Source organism: Hermetia illucens, chromosome 6 (genome assembly GCF_905115235.1).
Source record: "Hermetia illucens chromosome 6, iHerIll2.2.curated.20191125, whole genome shotgun sequence".
NCBI classification, from domain to species: domain Eukaryota; kingdom Metazoa; phylum Arthropoda; class Insecta; order Diptera; family Stratiomyidae; genus Hermetia; species Hermetia illucens.
The window spans coordinates 12,749,144-12,771,043 of NC_051854.1; the positions used below are offsets into that span (position 1 = coordinate 12,749,144).

Genomic DNA, 21,900 nt, shown 5'->3' on the forward strand with positions numbered 1-21,900 from the left:
AATGCTCTTACGCTTTTCTTACGGAAAAAGCTCGACAAAGTGTGCCCTCGCCAACTTTGATACCAAACTTCTATAAGGCAATTTATTTCGGACGTTCAACATGTGTTGGGGAAAAGGAAATGTTGTCAGTAGCAGGTTTTACTTTTCGTTTTGCTTGGCACCCGGGAAGGGTTGCTGGCTGGTGTACGGGGGGAACCAACGACTCCCTAGCGACCTGATTCGAGGGGAAGCCATTGCTGAAAGGAAGAAAGAGCGCCGAGCCCGATTTTACGTTAGCCAGCCAACCTCTGTTTTTTGAATAAGCATGCCAAGGATTTTCTTACCGAAACTGCTGGTTTTAGATTGTTGGGGAAGGGGTGTTGCGACGAGGCAATATTTGATCACAGCTTAACATCCTCCGTATCACAATACTGAGCAATGAGGTCGCCAGGTGAAAAGGTTGACAACAAAGAAAAAACGCGTTCGGCTATTAGACTAGAAACTACTAAAGTTTCCTTACATGATTCAAAAAAGATAACCATTCGAAAGAATATTGGCGTGAACTTTGCAGGCTGTCCACCCAGCAGGCCGACCATATTCGCCGCAAAGGTACTCCCAATGTGTTTACCACCGGTAAATTTTTAGCCAAAGTTACCAAAAATTGGGATAGCCTCGAAAACATAAAAGTATTTTCGCTCTACACGGATATTTCACGACAAAGCACGCGGGGTTCAGACTTCATTTTATTTCAAGGCTCCATCACTGAATCCTTTGAGTGACTTTAAATCGGACTAAGATTATATCGATGGGTGGCAATGAAACGCAACATAGGAAAAATTGTCTCAAGGGTTCATTCTGTGCAAGTCTATTTTTTCTGTGCCGAGGATCTATATATTTGTGACGCAGGATAACATAATAGTCATTCATTCATTCATTCATTCAAATCGTTTTGAAAGAACCTGTGGAAAATGTTTGACAACGAATTGGGTAGGGATAACACTGGATTTAAGATGAGCATGGCATACAAGCCTCGACTGCCCACGAAAATATATCTGGTATATCAATGTGAGCCCCAGTGCTCAACAGTTCTTTGTACGGTATGTATTGGGAGGGCTGGCTTGGCTTTCTGATGGTCTAAAGAGTGAATGGTCTGGTTTATATTGTTGATGTAGTAATTCTTTACAACATTGTGTTCTAGATGTTGAACTATGAAATAGTGGTTCGGACTCAAAGGACATTCGCGTTTCGATGATATTATATCATCAGCGACAGGTATTGCGCCGAAATCACTCAGGATTTCCTTAGGCACCCAGTAATTTTCGACAGATCTGGTTCAGATGACACATCAATACAGCATTCGGCGCTCATGTTCTAGGCTGCGAGGGTTTTTAGTGTTGATGGCAGCTGCACCCCGTGCTAACTTATTTGTTAATATTATAGGTATCCTCCGAGCCTAATTTCTTGACACTCTGTGTTCGCAGCAAATAAAAGCCGCCAAAATTATGGAAGATCGGAATAATTTAAAAAAAAAAGTCTTGAAAAGTTAGCTTTTATCGGGGCCAGGTTCATTATGAAATGGATATAGAGATAGAGAAGATGTCCGAAATATTGTCTTTTAAATTTGGAGTATATGATAGAAAATACGCCGTATTTTAAACAATTATTATAGTCATACTGACACTTCCCCTTACGTTAATAGATTTTTCTTCTGAATAGCTGATGGGGCCCTGACTTTGCCAAAAACTATGAGGATGCCATAAATTTTGTCCCGACCATACCTAATGTATGACATCACCACACTTTTCGCCTAATTTGAGGCCCCATTAGGTATTCAGAAAAAAACTCTTCTAACATAGAGGGACGTATCAGTATGACTTCTTCTTTGGTTTTTGCATGTTAGGTCAAAGATTCACTTTGGGTGTGTTGTTTAGTTGGGAGCCTAGGTCAATCTAGCACAACAAGTTCAAGTTTCTCCCTATATTACCGGAAATAGAGTAATATAGGGGTAGCAAACAATTCAAAATGGCAAAGATGTTATATAAGAAAACCTTCGGATCATGTGAGTAACTATACACTTTCCGTGCACTTCCATAGTCCATTCATTAATATTAGAGAAGGATTTGTATATTTACTAATCCTTGGAAGACTTAACTTGCCAACCACTACTGGTGTTCTTTAAGATCGACACATAAACAAACGCCTCTAATCCAAAATTTTCCCCATTGTCATCCGCTCTGTCGCTCTCTATGGTCTTAGTATTGGCCGACTGTAAAATACAATGAACGACGACTAGCGGTACTGAAAGCCAAGAGTGGCATAACACGCCATGATTACTTCCGAAATAAGGACATCGGCGGTGGATATGCGATTGCATCGATCATGGTAAAAATGCAATAGACAGGTTTTCGATAGTACGAACATGTAATTTGTGCTGAAGAAAACTCACTTGTCTCATCGAAGTCGATGGGATACGCCCGAATGGTTGACAGACACACAATGCGCGCTTGATTCGCCAGATGGTGATTTGAAAGCGTCTCGACTCGTTCCAAATCAGACATATGATCTAGTAAAATAGCGCAACTGATCAAGACGATCCAACCTGCTTCTGAATGTGCGAAAGGCTAGAGGAGAAGAAGAGGATGTTTTGTGAGGATCGACACAAGTTTGAAAATAATTTTTATGTACATTTACTGGTCCCTGGATGACTTGTTTTCGTTGTCCTGCCAGTGGTTGCTCGAACTAATTGCAGGAAATCTCCAGTTATATATTTGGGGGTAATGCCGAGTCAGAACATAGAGTGAGTAAGTCACAAACAGTTTGTGTCGCTATGATTTGCCCACAAAACCTGGCCAGCTTTTTGTGTGAGCTAGTGCTTCCCGATGTTACATTGTAGGGGAGTGCCTTTCAGAAATGGTTCCTTCTCGTCACTTAGATTGTATACTTATACTATCTTGATTGCTATCCTGAAATAAGTGCAGTATCCTTTAAACATTAATGTGCCAACAATGGGTTATCTTCTGGAGATCATAGGACTTTGGAATAAGATTTCAAGATGGCAACGATTACGAGGCAAGCTCGATTTATATCAGAAGAAAGTCGACCCATGGAAACTGTGGAGAAATCCAGGGGAGGACATTTCTAAGTTAAGTAAGTTCCGAAGGCTCTTGATTTTACTCCTAGTGTAAAACATATCGCTTCAGTGGCTTAAATCACGAGCAATTTTTTATCGGCAAGCTAGTTCCCTGTTCAGAGAAGATAAATGCTCCCCACTAGGCAAAAATTCCGGATAGCTCAGTGGTTAGAGCACTAGGCTGTCATACGGAAGGTCGCGGTTCAAATCTCACTGGTGGCAGTGGAATTTGCATCGTGATTTGACGTCGGATACCAGTCGACTCAGCTGTGAATGAGTACCTGAGTCAAATCAGGGTAATAATCTCGGGCGAGCGCAATGCTGACCACATTGCCTCCTAGTGTACCGTTACGGTCTTGAATGAAGTGCTCTAACACACTTCAAGGCCCTGATCCAATATGGATTGTTGCGCCAACGATTATTATTATTATTATTATTACTAGGCAAAAATTATTTGTAGAATAAAATGCGACGCAATATTCAGAAATTTGGAAATAATCCTTGCCACAATTTGAGAGACGAAATAGTAAGGCGGACTCCAGTCAACGAGTAATATTTTTCTAATTTAAAAAATGAAAAGTTTGTCTATATTTCCCCACGGTTATGTCAATTATGATATGTTTAAAGAATGTTTCAATTATAGGAGTCGTATGAAGGAGACATTTGGCTGGAGTCAGAATCGTCCTGGTCTTTATGAAATTCCATATTTAATCCTTTTATTGAAGGTTCCCTATTCTAAGCCCAGGAGGGATCCATTCTTTTCTCCCCCCTCATTCTTGATAGACCTGTTGATATCTATTATACAAACCTACGGTGATTAACTTATCGACTATTTGTAGCAACATGGAATAGAAGTAACTGGTGAGTTGTCCCCAAATAAGTCTGGTCAAGATATTTTCCCATACTCCAACAACATACAACAATTTTTACGGGAAAGCTATGGAAAACTATTTTAGTCACACTGTTGGCACTGATTGCTGTTACGTCTTTACAGGTGGATCTAAAGTCAATAGCGGTGGTAGAAAGATATTATACATTTTTTGTTGCGTGTAATTGCAATTATTTTTTGAAGCTTTGTACTGATGAAGGGGGTAAGTTGATCCCAAAATATATAATAACATTGAAAACTAAAAATTGTAGTTTTCAGGAAGCTACCCTTGTTTATCAATTTTAGACTAGACTACAAACACCCACTCTTAATTCAATATTACTTTATTAATAATAATAGGAGTTTCCTCAAACTTTCTAGTATCGTTCCCTATATTATGGTATTTGCGAATTGTCGAAATGTATAAATTATATTCAGCAAAATTGAAGTCCAATTTTTTCAAAAAACTTGTGTACTATGTTCTGCGCAGAAAAACTTGGGGGAACCTTGATGTGGTCTGTTAGGACACAGTACTCCTTCATTCCTCAAATAAAACAACACTATTATAAATTCTGCTTGAGTATACATCGTGGTAGGATATATGTTGATGTGATGTTCAAAGTAAAACCTGTTTTTGAAAGTATTAATCAAGTCCCTTACTTTGATACAACAATATTTAGGGAAACATTTATAAATCCCCCTTTTGCATGTGTGGTCCAATGTTAGCATGTAACGAGTCGAGTTTTGTTTTAAATAAAACCTAAAAGTCTAATTCTTTTATGGAGCTCTCCAACTAATTGGTAAGCGGACTTCTAAAAGTATCCTGATGAAATCCATGCATTTAAATTTCCAATGTACTAATTATTCACACAAAACTCATTAAATTTTCCACTCATATCTCAGTCAGTGTTCATTTTATTAATTTCCCTTTTTCCTCTTAGAACCTTAAGCCTCCCACCATTTTCATCTGTTTGTACATGGGATTCAATTTGACTGTGAATTTGAACAAATTCAAGCCTTTTTTCCTTTCAGTACTGATTTTGGCTTTGCTAAATGCATTTACTGCATCGCTCCTGCACTTGACGGAAGCTCCTAACTATTGCACTGCACATACATTCATTGTACTGGGATTTCTCTATATGTATACATATATGGGTACGTTCAGTTTCCACACAAAACAGAATGATTTACTGCCTGAACTTTTTCGGGGATGTTATACTTCCGCTAACCCCCACCCCTCTCAGTAGTTTAAAATGTCCTAATTCCTTTCTGTCAGCATAGAAATGAATCATGGTATACGAGTACACTATTATGCGGTAATTCACTGAATTGGTATAAGCGTTTCCTATTTTTGTGCTCCTGGAGGATATTACATACACAAGCTCCAGGAAGCAATACTAGAATTGATAAACGGACTAACCGTCAATCCAATTCGACTTTTTTCCATTGCAAATTCAATTTTAGATGCAATATTTCATGGGAGTTATTTTCAATGTTCAGTTGCAGTTAATTCTGATGGTTCCATATTTTCACTAGGGTAAAATAGGACTCGATTTAATTGGGCTAGCAATTTTTTTTTAGTATTTTATACCCTTTGCGTGGTTGACACTTTATGCTCTTTGCATGGTGAAGGTTTGTGTTTTTTGAATTGTGAACTTTGACTCAGCAGAGACGGCTTTAAACATGTTTCCAAAGGGACGAATGAGTCTGACAAGTCGAGAATTGTTTAGACGTCCTAGGCACGATGCGGGAAGGATGAATGAGGTGCTCTGAATAGTAGACACTATTGCCTTTATTTTACCTGCTTAGATAACAAAGATAGGCATTTCGTTGTGCCATTGAGACTAAGAACGCACTTGAAATATTCCCCATATATCTTTCAAAATTAAAGTTCGGTTCCTGTCCAGAATGAAGATCTTAAATCCAATTTTGGTACAGAGAATAGGGAAGGTCTTTTGTAAAACGCTGAATGCAGTTCATGAGGGGCTTTTGAGTGATCTTGTGACCGGAATGAAATTGGATTGTTGGAAACCCACTCTCCCAAAAATTTTGCTCTATGATGCGATGGGGAAACGTGATTTAATACGGAGCTGAAGGATCAAATGACCTCTGCCGGAAGAAGGTAGGTTCGCGTTCGTTCTTCTGATTCCAGCTTCAAATACAAGCTCCAGGATTTGTGTCAACCCACGCGTGATCTCCCTGCTTGCATAGACAATCACAATCATTTAGGGCGACTGCAATTTCAAACGGAGGTAGCCACTTGCACTAACAGAAACAACTGTCATTAGCTGACATTTTTAGAAGGAGTGGCAATAGCTTACGTTTACCCCTTTTTGCAATTAACCTGGAGGATTCTACTACAAATTGCTTTAGAAGAAGTGCAAAGCTGCTAAAACGGTCACCTCCTGAAAAGTTAGGAACACCTACTCTCCCAATCAAAAGGGGCACTTGTAGTAAGAGAAAGTGCAGCACCGTGGTAAGTAATAGTTTTGGCGACCACAACGAAGAGACGCCATCGAGCTTGAGGTCGAAAAGGGTCCACGAAAAAGGATAGCAACCCCAAAGCTCCGTGGGACTTCTTTGATGGGTAAAAATATTGAAAAACTCGCCAACTAGTCACCGCAAGTCACCGAGAGGGTGAAACTAATCCGAAAAACGGGGGCAGAGGACGGTTACTACCAACATATTCTTGTGGATCTTGGTAGATTCACAACGGATTAAGCAGCGTCGAATGAAAAAGAGAACGGATGAACAATGATCAAGCAAAACGAAGAAAAATCTTTCCCGGAAGTTTTTCAATAAATCAGAAGCAATGCAAGAAAATGTGGAGAAAGCGAAAAAAGGGATTACTCATTTGTATGCAACTTTAAGGTCTGAGTTACATCTCAATAGAACAAAAATTTGCCATTATCACCGTGCCTGAATAGACAACGGGCCAAATAAAAAAAAAAAATAAAGTTCGGGAGGATTACCTACAAGATAAGGCGGAGGACAGTTCCGAGGTGCTGTTCTAGGTGCTGGGCACGGCCACATAGCTGGGATTTGCAAAGCGCAAAATGGAAGCACCTCGTGTTCTAAATATGGCAAACCACAGCACAAAGGGAAGACTTGCATGTTCTTTGTAAAGATCGCGCTCTGCAGAAACAAGACGTGGGTCAAGTTTCCGGTTCCGGATGGCGCCTGATCTTCACAGAGATACGAGTTCAGCATCGTGGTGTATCAGCTTGCAGAGTGCGGAGATGGTTTCGTTTAAGTTCATTCTGCGGAAGTAATTTTTCCAGCGTTGACCTCATACTGAACCGCAGCCTTAGAGATAGAGACACAAAATGCGGAAGGGATAGTTCTAGTTGGAGATTGTCAAGAGGATACACATTTCAGAGATGGCGGTCAGGACGAGACTTATCATCCTAAATATCGGGATCGCCCCAGTATTCCAGCCCTCGAATTGCAAGGGCACTAGTCCTAACATGACCTTTTTTTAAGAGTCCTTAGTGTCAGCAGTGCAAAAATTGAGGTTACTGGGTGATTTTACTGCCAGCGATCACCAGTATATTTCTTTCTTAGTGACAAACGGCCCCTCCCAATGTTTTGATGTCCGGCAAATAACTACCACGTGAAATATCAGGAAAATCGACGTTAATCGAAGCTCAAGCCACACGGCTGACAGGTGGTCATAAAAGCTACGGTGGCTTGCGATATATCGGCACCCAAAAGGAAACTTTGTCACAAGAAGTCACTTGTACTAGTACGCGGCGGAAATTACAAGTCTACGAAGGAGCTACCTCAAACTTTGGCGGATTGCATGGAGTGGAAGAAACCGATATGAGATAAATCTTAGATCCATAGAATACAAGACACCAAAAAAGTAACTACAGAACGAAATCAACCAGCGAAAAGCACATTGGCCAGCTTCTTCCAGCAGTAACATTAACAGAAACTCATGGAATCACGGCTATAAGTTGATTATCGAAAAACTCGGTGCTCATCCTGTTCCATAGAAGTAGTGAAGATGGAAGGTCGTGCAAGTACTTTGGCCTCTCCACCCCTTCTGAACTGACGTTACCGATGAGAGAGGAGCACTGAGGAATGCCCACTTTTCACTGTAAAGGAAATATAAATGGTCGTTTTGCCCATAAAGAACAAACAAGCACCGAGATCGGATGATATTCCCAGTGAGGTACTGAAAGCGGTATTCAAGTACAATCCGGGTTTGCTACTTAGCGCATTCAACGCATGCCTGGCAGCGGGTTTTTTTCCCTTCTGCTGGAAGGTTATGATGCTTGTGCTGACAAGCAAAGGCCTAGAGGTGCCATCAGCATACCGTCCGCTTTATACTGACTTATTTGATTGACGGTTTGGTATGGTTTTACAGCGGAGCGATCCACAATTGACACGATTGAGGAAGTGGTCCAGGCACTAAGACTGGCTGAGGTACGCATTCTCTACTATCCGTGGTGATGTAGTGGTTCCTATGACGTTAGGTGGAACAAACGCCTTTGGTTATACGGTGTACCATACTCAAGCTTCTGAATAATTGTTTCCACATCATTTGCCACTTTTTCCGGACGTTGAAGGACTATCTAAAGCATCGTGCCCTGTTCTGCGAGACCTTGGAAGGCAGTATAGAATGGGGATCACAACAGGGGCTGCTTATGGATCTATATTTGGCTCGGTCCTTTGAAACGCATCATATCATAGTTGGCTGCGACTCGAGATGCTTGCTGAATTTGATATTTAGCTCGATACACTGGTGACATTGTGGTAATGTTCATGGCACGTATAGTCGAACATGCTCAACGCACACCGAGAATGGTGATACGACGAGTCAGCAAATGTATGACGGAGCACGGATTCTCCCTAGCTCTGAAGAAAGCCGAAGTAATTTTCCTAACTAAAGAGAGGGTCAACACACGTCTCCCTATTCAGGTTAGTGAGATCATAGTCTCGTAGAAGCTGAAATAATGTAGCCACAAAAACGAATTTCTTCGAGCTGATTCCGAACACCGTAGGGGCAAGATTGTTGATGGAATGTTTGCGATTTGCCGCTTAATGGCATGTCGAGGGTCCTTTATCTAGTAGGCGTTATATGCTTTGGGGCTTTAAAAGATGCGTCCACCTATCGTATCGTCGCGGAGCCAGCAGTAATTGTGATAGCAGGAGCTTCTCCGATAGTTGTCTATGCTGCAGAGTGAAAGACTAAAATCGGAGACCTATATAGGTCTATATATAAAGGAAGCACACAAGAAAGTTGTAGCTTGTCAAGAGGGAACCCCCTCTCAAGGTACGGAAGCGATATTGGGAAAGAGAATCGAGGGGTAGATGGATCGCGCATTTTATCAAAGAGGTGTGGCCGTGGTTCCATCGATACGGACGGTGAGGTTGAGTATTGCTGCTCGTTGGACAAGGATATTTTTAGTCTTACCTGCACAAAATCGGGAAAGCATATTCGTCCGCTCGCATTTACTTCAAGGGTGTGAAAGAGGAGAAGGTGCGAGCGCCATCGCTGTACCTGTCGGTGGAAGAGTGTCAAGTGTTTGCGAATACCATAGTTGAGATCATGTTGTAGAAGACACGTGAAGCAAAGTGGGGCGTTATATTCCAGACATTCTTAAGGCGAAAAGTAGGACCGGAGGTCCGGAGGTCGAGTCTTCTTGTGAACGGAGTGTGTGCTCCAACACTAAATAGGCTTGGCCTGATATGTGTGCCATGGTTCTTGGTTAGTGTCCTAGACGCAGAAGGAGGTGGGCCTTATCTCAGAACTCTTTCCCAATACCAGTTCGAAAGAAGATATTTGTTTTTAATAAGCCAGCAGTTCCCATATGCCATTGTCGATTCTAGCAATTTTCACTCCCAACTATTAGTGATTTCTTGTAGGATTCAACACATCTATGATCCCCCTAAACCATACTACATACAAAATAAATTTGAAAAGCTGCAAAACAGCGCGATTACTATTGTTTATTGCTTGATTGTTTGATTAATATGTTTATGTCTCCCGGCAAGCAATTGAATTCTAGTCGGTTAGTAGGAGTTTAGCTCCACGAAAGAACATCGATTGCGTTAGCTAAGCACCATTAGCGAACAATTGGAACAGTTGCCTTTCATTTATAATTTAGCGGTTAACTGGGCATAAATAAAGTGCAATTACGCATTTTTATTTACCATTTGCAATGCAGTTTACTTTTCTGATACACAATGCCCATGTTTATGCAAATTTTTGAGCAAATACGTAACAAGGAAAAGAATAGTCCATGATTCAGGTATAAATTGAAAGAGAAAATCTGTAATTTGATATTTATCAACTTAATATCGTTGGATATTAAAAGCAATGGTAATCAATTTAAATGCGCTTTTAATGGAGAGCATGCATGTAAATTTTAAAGTGCACTGTGAGTGTAATTAGCACTTGGATTTCTCGATAAGTTAAAGGGTCAACTGCAATTGGACTTAAAATGATGTTATAGAGCACAGTTATTACGTTGAATTTTAATTCGTTTCCTGCTTTCATGAAATATCTGATGTTATAAAATAGAGCATTGATAAAGCATTGACTTTCTAGGGAACAGAAATGTAGTTATAAAATTTTTAAATTTTAATCGAAAAGAGAATTTTGAGAAAAAGCCCATCCGTTTGGAGTTCCGATACGTTTTTCTCTTTATACTCGACGAGATCTGCAGTAGTCGATTACTGGTTTAAGGCCTCAAATGAACTCCTAGTTCCGCATGTTTACAACTACAATTTTCAATCTCTTAGAAGCATAACTGGGCATCAATCACCAGCCCCATCCTCATCTGCCATGTCAGATGATCCTTTTCAACATTTTCAGATACTGCTTCGGGGCTCCAGTAGACAGCTAAGGAGATAGCTTACATGGGCCTTTTGTTGTTTCTACTAGACAGGTAATACCCTGTCTGCTACTCATGCATTGAAAGTGTTGACGAGCGGGTATAATCCTCACGTCCGTCTAGTTGCATCGGAAGGGATGTACCATTAATATTCAGAGTTCTATTATACGCACTCTTCTCCGCCTTCTATTCAATAATTGGCGGAGCATAGGACATCGGCATTGTTTGCCCCTTCACCCTTTATGCTGAGCAAGGGACAAGTGTAGACAAAGGTATAAGAGCCAAGACGGCCACATCCAGGGTATCAGCCTTGCGGATGTGTTCGACCACAACCATTTAGGCCATTTTACAAATGCCAAGTAAAATGAACAATGAAAGCCCCCGATAGCATTACTGAAACCAACTTACTTCCTTGACATGTTATGAAATCAAATTAGCGATTTTTGGAGTGATTTTGATAGCATTTCAAGGAGCAGTAGCAGGCTCTTCATGACACCTTATATTTGTTTACGCTAGCTATGCTGTACCATCGGGGATAGTTCCCGACTACCTTCACCCTCACTTCGCTGTCCAGATAGAACCACAATTTTACGTTAATTCAGGATGCCCTCTATATTTGCAGCATTCTTATCACGAGGAGATCAGTTCAGAATATTATCTCTTCCAAAACATTTGTGGAGCGACGTCTGACGTCTTATTTCCGGGTGTTGCAGGACAGGAGCCTGGTTATTCATAAAGAAGTGGGAGAATATACCCGAGAACATTGAAAAAAAAAATAAAAGAAACATTAGGGGTCGTTTGGAAAGCCCCAGGATGAAAATAGCGAAAACTGTCAAGAGGGAAGACAGCTTGAATAATGCAGGTTGGAACACAGAATGGCTGAACGAATCAATCGGGTAAACTTCTAAAAGGCAGAAGGGCTTAACCGCCAAGAAAATGGAACAAATGGAAGAAGCGGTTAAATTTGCACGCGAAAAGCAAATGAACCCAACACCTGTGATAGGGAGTAAACCTCAGAAGCAGCATATGAAGTCCTGGAAAAGGCAGCTATTACGAAAAATAAACGCCGGAGGAGAATACGATCGCGGTAATCACTATTTCCAAAAGGGGGGAGACACTTTTTCCCGACATCTACCGAAAGTGAAGGTAGACTCTGAATGATGTCAAAAAGGATACCTCCTGCTGGAACTTAAGAAATTTAGGGACAATGAAAAATTCTTAGGTCAAGTATAAAGGATACAAAATATGCAAAATGCAAAGACATTGATGAACTCATCAAGGCGGAGTAAGTTCGCGAGGCTCTGACAAAAGGGTAAGCGTTAGGCGGATTAAATCATTTGATGAAAAGGCCCCCCGCAAGATTTGCAGTAGGACACAGATTGCAAACATCAGCTTACCAGCAAAGACTATACTCAAATTGGCGGCGGCATAGTAAGAGGAATGTGCCTCTATGATTTATCGGCTTAGGGAACACTGAAGCGTTCTTTATTTAACAAGAATAAATCACACTAAGATAAAAATCTCAATCATGTATTATTGTTAAAGGGAAAAGAATGCAAGCGTTATTGCATCAGCATCATCCCAGAATTAGAGGGTGCCAGAAGGTATTAGCCGTACTAATCACCGGCAGGTTTGCGGAGACAGTATATAACCGCTTGATTGTAACTTTGCAGCCACACCACACTTGGTACCTCTTTAATGGACTCCGACTGAACGCTAGCAAGATTGGACTGTGTTCATTAGGATCGTTGGGTGGGGGCAGCTAAAACTACTCACTTTATCAGGGACAGGAAATCCAGATGGTACAAACAGTCATCTCAAGTCCAAACCATCGTGAAAGCACCATTTGCAGGAACAATATCAAACATCCTGCAAATTGTAGTGGTGCTGTAAGTTTTTGATAGCTAAAACCTGGTGGCCGGGATCCTAGCTCGCCAAGCGTCTATAATGATGAGCCCAGGCCAGCTCTTGGTATCCGGTCATCCCCTGTCGAGTTTACTCTGAAGCGTAAAATTGCAAGGATCCACCCAGCTGAATAAAGAAATTTGGACTCCTGTCGGCAGACAAAAATGTTTGTGAAAAAAAAACGGTATCGCTAGAACGACATTTTTGTTGTTCTTGTTGGATAGGCCAGTGTCTGAGTCCTTGGAGCTGTGGCTCCCCCTACTAAACTAACTAACTAACTAACTATTTAGGTATTAGGTCTATGGAGGGAACCTCGAGAATAGCCGACCCTGCTTGTGAACGGGACAAAGGCTGAAGAAAAAGAAGAAGGAGGGAACCTCAAGAATATCGACGCTACATGTGTTATGAGAAGCAATGGAGAATATATTGTCCAAGCAAAAGCAATGCAACGAGGGAGGAATTTAAGGGTAACTTGTGGTAGAAAGTTGCGCCTAAATCTAGGAATGGGCTCAAATATCATATGGGTGTGATGAATAGTGAGAAAAGTGTGTAGTATCTAAGTCACATAGGCCACACAAAATAGTACTAGGAATTGTTTGTTTTAAACATTTGAGAAGGAGCAGATATAAACTCGTAAGACATGACCTCCTGGATAATAATTAAAGGAACGCGACTACGAAGATCACCTCTCTGTACTTTTACGAAGAAATAATCGCCAAACTTCCTGATAAATAAATTGGTTCATCATTTAAGCAGTGCGGAAAATCCTCAGTCGTCGACAATAAGTAGCCAGGCTTGGATAGTATTCCCAACAAAATTTTGAAGCTGGCGTGAATGGCGGAATGGATAATTCACGTGGTTTGATATTGGCGAAGGAAGAGACGAAAACGGTTATGGTCACGAACCATAGGGAGAAGAACATTTAGAAAGTGAAAGCTGATCGACATGGAGTCGCATCGAAATATTAGGGGATGAACTTCAGGAACTACTTAGTATATGCTGATCAGAAAACGCCCGATACTACTGGGGTACTTTCAAAAATATGGGCGAATGTCAGAAAATTGAAACACAGCTGGAGACTACTTACGACTGGAGTTATCCAATTCATACTACCATACGTGTTCCCCATAAGGACAAGCACGTTGAAAAATCTCGCAGTACAAAAGGTTTATTTGCCACGGCTTGGAAGGTTTACAGTACCTTTGCCTGGAAAATGCATCTGTTATACTGAATCACTTTCTGGGCTTTCTCACAACAGTGGTTTTTATTACATGAACAGTTAATTTTTAACAAACCCTAATTAGAGCGGGTTAGTAAAACTTTATATATCATCATCATCGTGGCAATTCAGCCAGTGGTCTGGCCCTGGTCGCCTGGATCGCTGTCCTCCTATTGTCTCGGCCACGTGGCCGCGTCCTGTAATCTTGGAAGCCTAGTAGTTGCTCGGCGTTCATATATATTGTGCTCTCACACCGTGCTCTCGGTTTTCTTCATAGTCTCACTCCGTCGACACGTCGCTCGTTCATAACCCTTTTAGGCATGGGATCGTCTCTCATTCGTTCGACATGCCTTGCTCAATAAAGGCGTTACACGTTAGCGAATTTCGAGACTTCTTGCTCATCGTGTAGTTCATGCAGCTCATGGTTGTACCGGATGCGCCATCCATCACGGCCGCGAACTGCTCCGAAAATTCGTCCAAGAGTGACTGAAAGTAGCAACAGGTGGAAAACGCTCATTTGTATAATCGCAAAAACAAGGCAAGAGTGTGAATTATATCATTATGCTGCTTCCAAGAAGTTAGGCAACGTCTGGTGAGTTGCCTCTACCCTGGATGGAACCATTAGTCTTGCTACAAACGAGGGGTCTGTGGCCCAATGAAAAAGGTGAGAGTATGTTGCTCTCAATTCGGTCCAGCCCACCATCAAGTGGATGTGGATTTAGGATCCCTCATATCCCAAACAAACATCTAGCTCTAGCCTGTTGGCGGCATTTTCCACTTGTTTCCACTTTCGGTCACGCTGCTCCCAAGGTAAAGGTGAGGCAGCGTCTGACGAGTTGCCTCTGTCCTAGATGAAACCGAGATGAAAGTTTTTAGGGATCTGTCTAATGATTTCACTAGATGATCTTATATAAATTTAGAGAAGGAGTCCTGATTGATCCTGTGATATTCGAAAAAGGGGAGGTACTACAATCCGTATAACACTTTCAGAGTATATTCAATACCAGTCTGCTACTGCGGTGAGTACATATGAGTTCCAGGGATCCCTGTAATATTTTATTGATTGAAGTCTTCAATGGATTGATGACAAAGGTACAAAATCGGTCAGAAAACTCCTCTGGGGGTAATATGCAGTAATGAAAGATCTGAAAAAGGCTAGACCCACTCCACAAAGTTTCATAGTGTTCGTCCTCCGTGAGATAAACTGAGCAAAGAAAGAAGCACTATAAGGATGTGCATACGAAAACCAACAACTAAGTAAAGGTGTACATAATTCTCCCATATTCCAATTTTGGTTTCATTAGAGTTTCAATCCTCATACATAGATGTTCATTCGTCTACGGAACAGAAACCCTTAAAAGCCACTAATCCGAATAGAATCTTTTCAAATGACTCCCCAATTCTATAATCCCTTCTATCGCCTACAGCACACATCAGATTTAGCAAAGCCTTTTCTATGTTAATCGGATAAATCACTGAAATTCAATGGGTCATTAAAGTCACGAAGTTCTTTCCAGTGAACTAGTTACCGTCGAAGAAATCTTTTCCGCAATAGACCTGCTCAGTATGGCAATTGTACAGAATCGATGGAATTGGTCGTGCATGGATAGTCGCCAACAATGGAACATTTATTTTAATGTCATTACAATGATAGTGAAATATCTGTAAGAGCCATCTTTGCAGATGTAAATATTTACTATAAAGGAGCTGAATCTTTTTGGTTGCTCGGAACAGATGTATGGATTTGGACCTTTGACTTGAATTAGTATTTTGAGGGCTATCTTACTATTTTATCATCCTACCCTCATGTTGTTTCTCAATGTTTGTGTTATTTCATAATCAACTAGGAGGAGAAAAGATAACTTAAATTCATTGCACCATTTCAGAGAGCACTATCTCATAGTAATTCAGATTAGTTTGCGAACTATTGTGGGTAGTCTATATCTTATCCAACCAGGCCCTCGGAAATAAATTTTAATTTCATGGCACCAAAATGTCTGTCCTTCTTGTCCCATTGGGTGCCCATTTATTTTAATCAAAAAGTGAGATAAATTCTAGTAGAATAAAACGATTATTTATTTACTTCTTTCAGACCTTGGAAAAAATGACTCACAATAAACTTTTTGGGGCCTTAATACTTGGCATCCTCTTCGTGATTTCAACCCACATTGCACCGACAGAAGGATGCTCATGTTCGCCGAAACATCCGCAATCGTTTTATTGTGAAGCTGATTTTGGTAATTAAACATTTTTGATATTTATATATATTTTGAAGTTGGATGCTTAGTTTAATTTTTTTTTTCTAAATTACAGTGATAATTGCTCGAATACTTCGAAAGTCAGTCATATCAAAACCATATCAAAATACTTACAAAATTGATATAAAGAAGGCTTACAAGGTAAGATAGCATATATTTCATTTCCTAGATTAATGTTAATCAAATTGATAAATCCATTATAATTCTAAACTTGGACTTCGGTTTTGCTATCAATTTATTGACTCAGTATCTTTCCTCAATCTCATCTCATTCAATTTTCTCACGTTTCAAATTAAATTTAAGATCTAAATACAAATTTCAGGTGATACGCTATTACCACACCTCCGCATAGTAGGATTAAAAAAATGAAGTGTGGACAGTCTGGAATAATGTAATGCTGGCTTAATATAGATTGAACTGCAAAACTGCATTAAAAATATAAGCATAGCATACTAAAGAGCAGGAAGAGTCCTTGAGAGATAATCATATGGTGTTAGTTTGGACAGGGAACCAAATCTTGACGATATCATGCATTAGTTTCGGAAAAGTGACATTCACCCGGCTAGCAAAATTCTGGTAGTCCATATGAGTGCAAATAGGAAGGTTGTAGCTCTTAGGATTGGCTACTGTTTTGCATATCTATGCCTAGTCTCGGATCTTTGCTATTTATTAAAATTTGAAATATTCGCAGTAAAAGAATATATGTAGCTTTAGTGTCCTCGACTTTGGGTTAGGAATTCAAACCAATTGCAGAAGACGGTATCTTGATAAAACCAATGTTGTCCTGCAAAAAGTATATTTCGTGACTTTTTCGCAAACCTTCCGTGATACTAGCAGACTCCGGCACTTATCAAGGGTCCTGACGACCTTCTGTCTGACCACCCTTAGTCCTGTTAACTTAACAATGGTGTCTGTTTGCGCTGTCACCGTCTGCTGCAGCTGAGCCACTTGGTTTGTTGTGTCGCGAGATACTTTATCAACCATGGTTCACATATGGACCTCTTGAATCTTGTTGGCGGTGACGGTAGACGTGTTCAGGGACTCTGAATCCGAATATGCCAGGATGACCTGTGTTCTCGGGAAGTTCTACAGTAGTTCGGTGCCGAATTCGCGATCGCAGGTTCACTAAGCCTTAACTTTGCCAGTTAGTGAATTAGCTTAGTCGTTTTACTCAGTGACAGGCACTCAATGAGCTGCTCCTTTAGCCTTTTGCCCCTTTATCCATCCTTTAGACATCCCCACGCGTGTAGCGTCTATTGTGATGCGTGAAGCTAACATTGCCATGTCAAAGCGGTGGCACTGGTACTGCCACGGTAGTTTGGGGGGGACCTGCCTCCGTTTTGTCCGTGGACATTCTATGCCAAAACGCAAACACCCACAACAACAGCCGTTTTTGCAAATTGTCTTCACTCACTACCTGTCAAGTACTTGAGTTGGAGTCGACATTCATGCAAAAGCTTCATTTTGCGTGGGCACTTTGCTCATCCGAGGACTAATCATCGGAGGTTTCGTGTCCTTTCCTAGGCGGGGTTCAGTTATCCATTGGCAGGTTGGTCGTTTACTTGCCTGCTCCCCGTGAACTCGATTCCGATTCAACGATTTCTTTCGTGCCAAGGGTAAATCGTGAAGGCTGTAGCCTTCTCACGATCCCAACTTAATAGCTTAAATGTCTACATTATGATTAGTTAGTAAAAGGTTTACCCATGGCTAATTTGCATTAGAAAATATTGACGCCGAATGGCAGGTCTTATATGATAACATCAACCCCCTCAGCCTTTGATAGCGAGTAGTGCCAGAGCTTTTTTAATTTCATTTTAGCTATGATGATTTCATTACTGTTGGGTGCAAGCTATTAGGAACTTCTGCTAACTATATTCTCTGTTTTTCAGTGAAGTGTGAACCTGTCTTTCAAATTAGCAAGAGAATAAGGTATAGGAGTGTCCCATTCTGCTGCTAAGCTGGCAATTAATAACTTTTCCCGTCCACTGACATGCCTCGAAGGTCTTAATAAGATGTAGAATTTAACAAATAAATTGGCAGTACTGATAAACTGTTACTGTTCCTATCACTCGTCAATGTTTCAGGACACCTTGAGTTGGACGATTCTCTGTTGGTAAGGAAATTAGGTGTCAAAACTTCTGGCATACGGAGTTACTGTGTGCCAATGGAAGCGTTCTTGCTCACGTATGGTTTCCTCAAAAGTCCCTAAGCCTACCTTGATATATGTATGCCAGGTCAATACCACAACAGTTGAATTAGTCATAAAGGGCCATCAGAGAAATAAGGAGAATATTCATTCCATTGACGTCTTTCAATATGTTAGAACCAGAACCATCTAGGTATAAGCAATTGCTTGGTCCACCATATTGTTTGGAGTACTTCTAACATCAATACAAGAAGAGGCAGACTATTGGAATCTTTAAGCAGATCTAAAGTTTGTCAGCTTGGCCACTGAGTCCACCATCGTTAATGCTATATGGCAAGAAAGCATTAACATTACGTAGCATCACCTGATGTAACTGCACTCTTTGGAAAGTGCTGAGTATCAAACGATATCAACCTTGAAGATGCTGGTGAATAGGTTGTGCATTGGGCTCTCTCCAGCTTCTTTACTACAAAATCTGCAAATGGCTTTACAATGTGGAAACTTCAATAATGTATCTGGACTATGAGCCCTGAGGGGTGCGTCAAATTCATTACTTTCATTGTGAAAGTTAAGGGCAGCAGTTTAGTATCCTATGCTTGCAACGTAAAAGGTACCCTTGAAGCCATGAATAAATGGTACATATCTTGTTGAAGTGCGCTTACTACGAAGCATACAAAACCACAACGGAGGTCCGAAAGTAGCCCTCAGTCCAGACTTTGTTATGCAAAATCGTTCGGAATATAAACCTACGGCCCCAGAACACATCATTCCTGTATTGGGAAAGGAAGTGTGTACAAATATTTGCCAACATTTATATTATATTCCATCATGACTGCATGTGCAGCTGTTTGGAAGATGATATTCCGATATCTGGGAAAGATTCCATATTAGATAGATTTTATGAATACCAGAAGAGCCTGTCTTATTTGCAGACGGCGAGCTTATTGATCAATCGAATTTTTTACCTACTACAATGAATGATTTAGAGGTTTCCCCTTAGAATGGATACGGATGATTGTTGCCTCTGAAGGATGAAACAATCTTTACCTTCAATGATGGCCTATGTGATGGTAAATGACATTGTGGCGAAACTCGGATTTGACAAAGTAGATAAGAAGAGGGGGGGCACTTCCCAAACCAGTCTTTACAAATTAGTTCGCCGCACATTGGAAATTCTATAAAGAAGCCGTGGAGATCTTAGAGAAGATCAGCTAAATGATTAGGCTAGAGGTGCCTCTGTAATATAATAATAATGGAGGCAAACTTAAAATCTTGGTTAAAACAAATAGGTTGGTATCAACACTGCAACTTACAGTTGTTGGAGCGAAAATGCACTAAAAAGGGCGAGAAAATCACTGATAATCTAATCCAGGTGCACTACAGTAGAATAATATTTCTGGGCTGGTGAGCAATCATAGCCTCGAACCCAGAGACCCACAGACTTTTATGAACATCAATATTCGACCCCAGATGACATCCCTTCCGTCTTGATAATAGGCAAGGTGGATATCCGGGGCTTGCATATTATAGGTATATATAACACATGCCTATATTTTAGCAAATTGGTAAAACCTAAAAGTGACATCTTCCTTCCTCCAACAAGACCAAGAAGGTTACAAGATTTTCGTAGGAGATATGTATACTCCCAAAGGGCCGAATCACTGCAGGCGGTAGTTCTACCAGAAAGGAAAAGCTACTGCGACAGGTCCCAACGGATTTTTTGACACCTGGAAATTAATTCGCTTTCCGCTTTTTTTGGTCATTTGCGAGACGGGCGGAATCCATCCATTACTGATAAGTTAAATTTTCGGTGTAGAATGGAATGGAAAAGAGTATACTTGCTTTTCGAAAGAAAGTGTCCCCAACGGATAATAAAGTTCACAGGGAGGGAGGCTTTATTTCTTATTATGATGATAATGAAAGGGTATTTGCGCAAACTCGTGAGCCGAATGAGTACAACTCTCCAAATGATGCACAGCTGGTACGTCTAAAGTGAACGGAGTACACTAAAAAGACTGGGCTAATTTTGTTTAGTACGAATGTTAAGTGAGAAAGTTGAGTGTTACCCACTTAACCGGGATTGCACGTTTACTTAGGCCTTATACACTCAGCTTGTTCGGAGGTAGACCCAGATCCTTGGTATGCTGTTTCCTCACGTGGTACTACCAAAAATCACACGTTTAAAGTTCTGCGTTTTTGAACTCTTGCAAGAATGGGTCTTAGACCGTAATCATTAAAATATATCATAATAAAGCAAATGCAACTCAAGAGAATAACGTAAAAACAAAGAAATAAAACCCCACCCAAAAAACCGCTAACTCGATTTATACTTGTTGTTGCCTACTTACTTTTGGAACTTTTTTAAATACTTATCAGATTGATAGAGTAGGATCGCCACCATCTAACGGCTACCCAATGTCGAAACCGCACATTCAGTTGCCCGTAGAGCTGATGGCAGCGGTTCATTGGGAGGTCTTCGGCGCAGTATTCTTAATAGCGTGTCAAGCATCAAGTGACCGAAAGAGTCTCTCCTTGTGCTGTTACCGAGAAACGTTTATCGACATGGTATGCTGTCCAGGGTGAGCAGGAAAAAACTCTGAGACACAATCCCAACACGGAAATACCAATTTTATAGTAGAATGCTACTTAAGTATAGTGTTGATATATGTTAGGATAGTTATCTAGGTAGTGTTTATATCTGGGATGGTAAGAGACTATCCACAATGCATCTTGTTAGATAGAAAGGTGTCGCATTTATGGCTTATTTTAGCTAGCATGCTGATGGAAAATGACGTCGTCACGTTGCTCAATTAGATTGGGGGGGGGGGGGTGGGGGGTTTCCTGGTAGCCCGTTTATGCTCAGTATAGGGTAGGAGGTTTGGTTTGGAGGCAGGTGATGCTTAATGTCTAAGCGAACAAATGCGTTCTTCAATGTGGCTACCTTGTCCTTGACGTTTCGAAGGTTTAGGAAGTCACAGCAGTTCGGGAAGTCCACATCTTTATTTCCAAATCCGGTAGATCCTCCCTTTTTGATGCTCATACCAGTTGTTGAAAATAAAACTCCTCCTGTTGATAGAACTAACGAACATTTTTTACAGGGGATTGAGTCCTGCCCGGCAGATGCCTTCAATGTACATTTGCACTTCCTCCCCCTGAACCTCTACGTAAAATACACTGTAGCGTGCAGGGCTGTCAGACTATGTGAGTTCAGATGGTGGACCGCAAAGCTCTATTTTCAAAGTAACATCCTAGACGAAGTAACTCGGAAACTATGGGTGTTCCAAACGGATTACGCCATATGCAAGCCGAGTTTCCCAAGAAATTTTTCTGTGGGCTTTCCAACCGGCGCAAAGTAGAGGACTGTTGACGTGTTGTGTAATCCGGTGGAAGTAATGGTGATATTGGAATCCTGTCGATAGTTGAGGCATGGTTTGTAACGTAACAATTCTTACCGACAGCCAATTAGTCATTACGGCTTTGTATTTAGTGGCCATATTTTCCATGATGGGGCAGCGCCTAGCTCTAGCTGTAGAGCAGGCGAGCTCCTTCG

At 40.9% G+C, this 21,900-nt stretch overlaps 2 protein-coding genes across 2 annotated transcripts in view; one reads left to right on the forward strand and one right to left on the reverse strand.

The window, feature by feature from the left end:
- Window positions 1-21,900, reverse strand: part of LOC119660622 (synapsin) — a 278,142-nt gene that overhangs the window by 94,104 nt on the left and 162,138 nt on the right. The window lies entirely within an intron of this gene.
- Window positions 1-21,900, forward strand: part of LOC119660623 (tissue inhibitor of metalloproteinase) — a 67,419-nt gene that overhangs the window by 43,918 nt on the left and 1,601 nt on the right. The window contains exons 2-3 of the mRNA XM_038069326.1: window positions 16,039-16,183; window positions 16,260-16,345. Of these exons, the coding sequence (XP_037925254.1) occupies window positions 16,051-16,183; window positions 16,260-16,345 (219 nt within the window). The 5' untranslated portion in view covers window positions 16,039-16,050. The remainder of the gene's footprint in view (window positions 1-16,038; window positions 16,184-16,259; window positions 16,346-21,900) is intronic.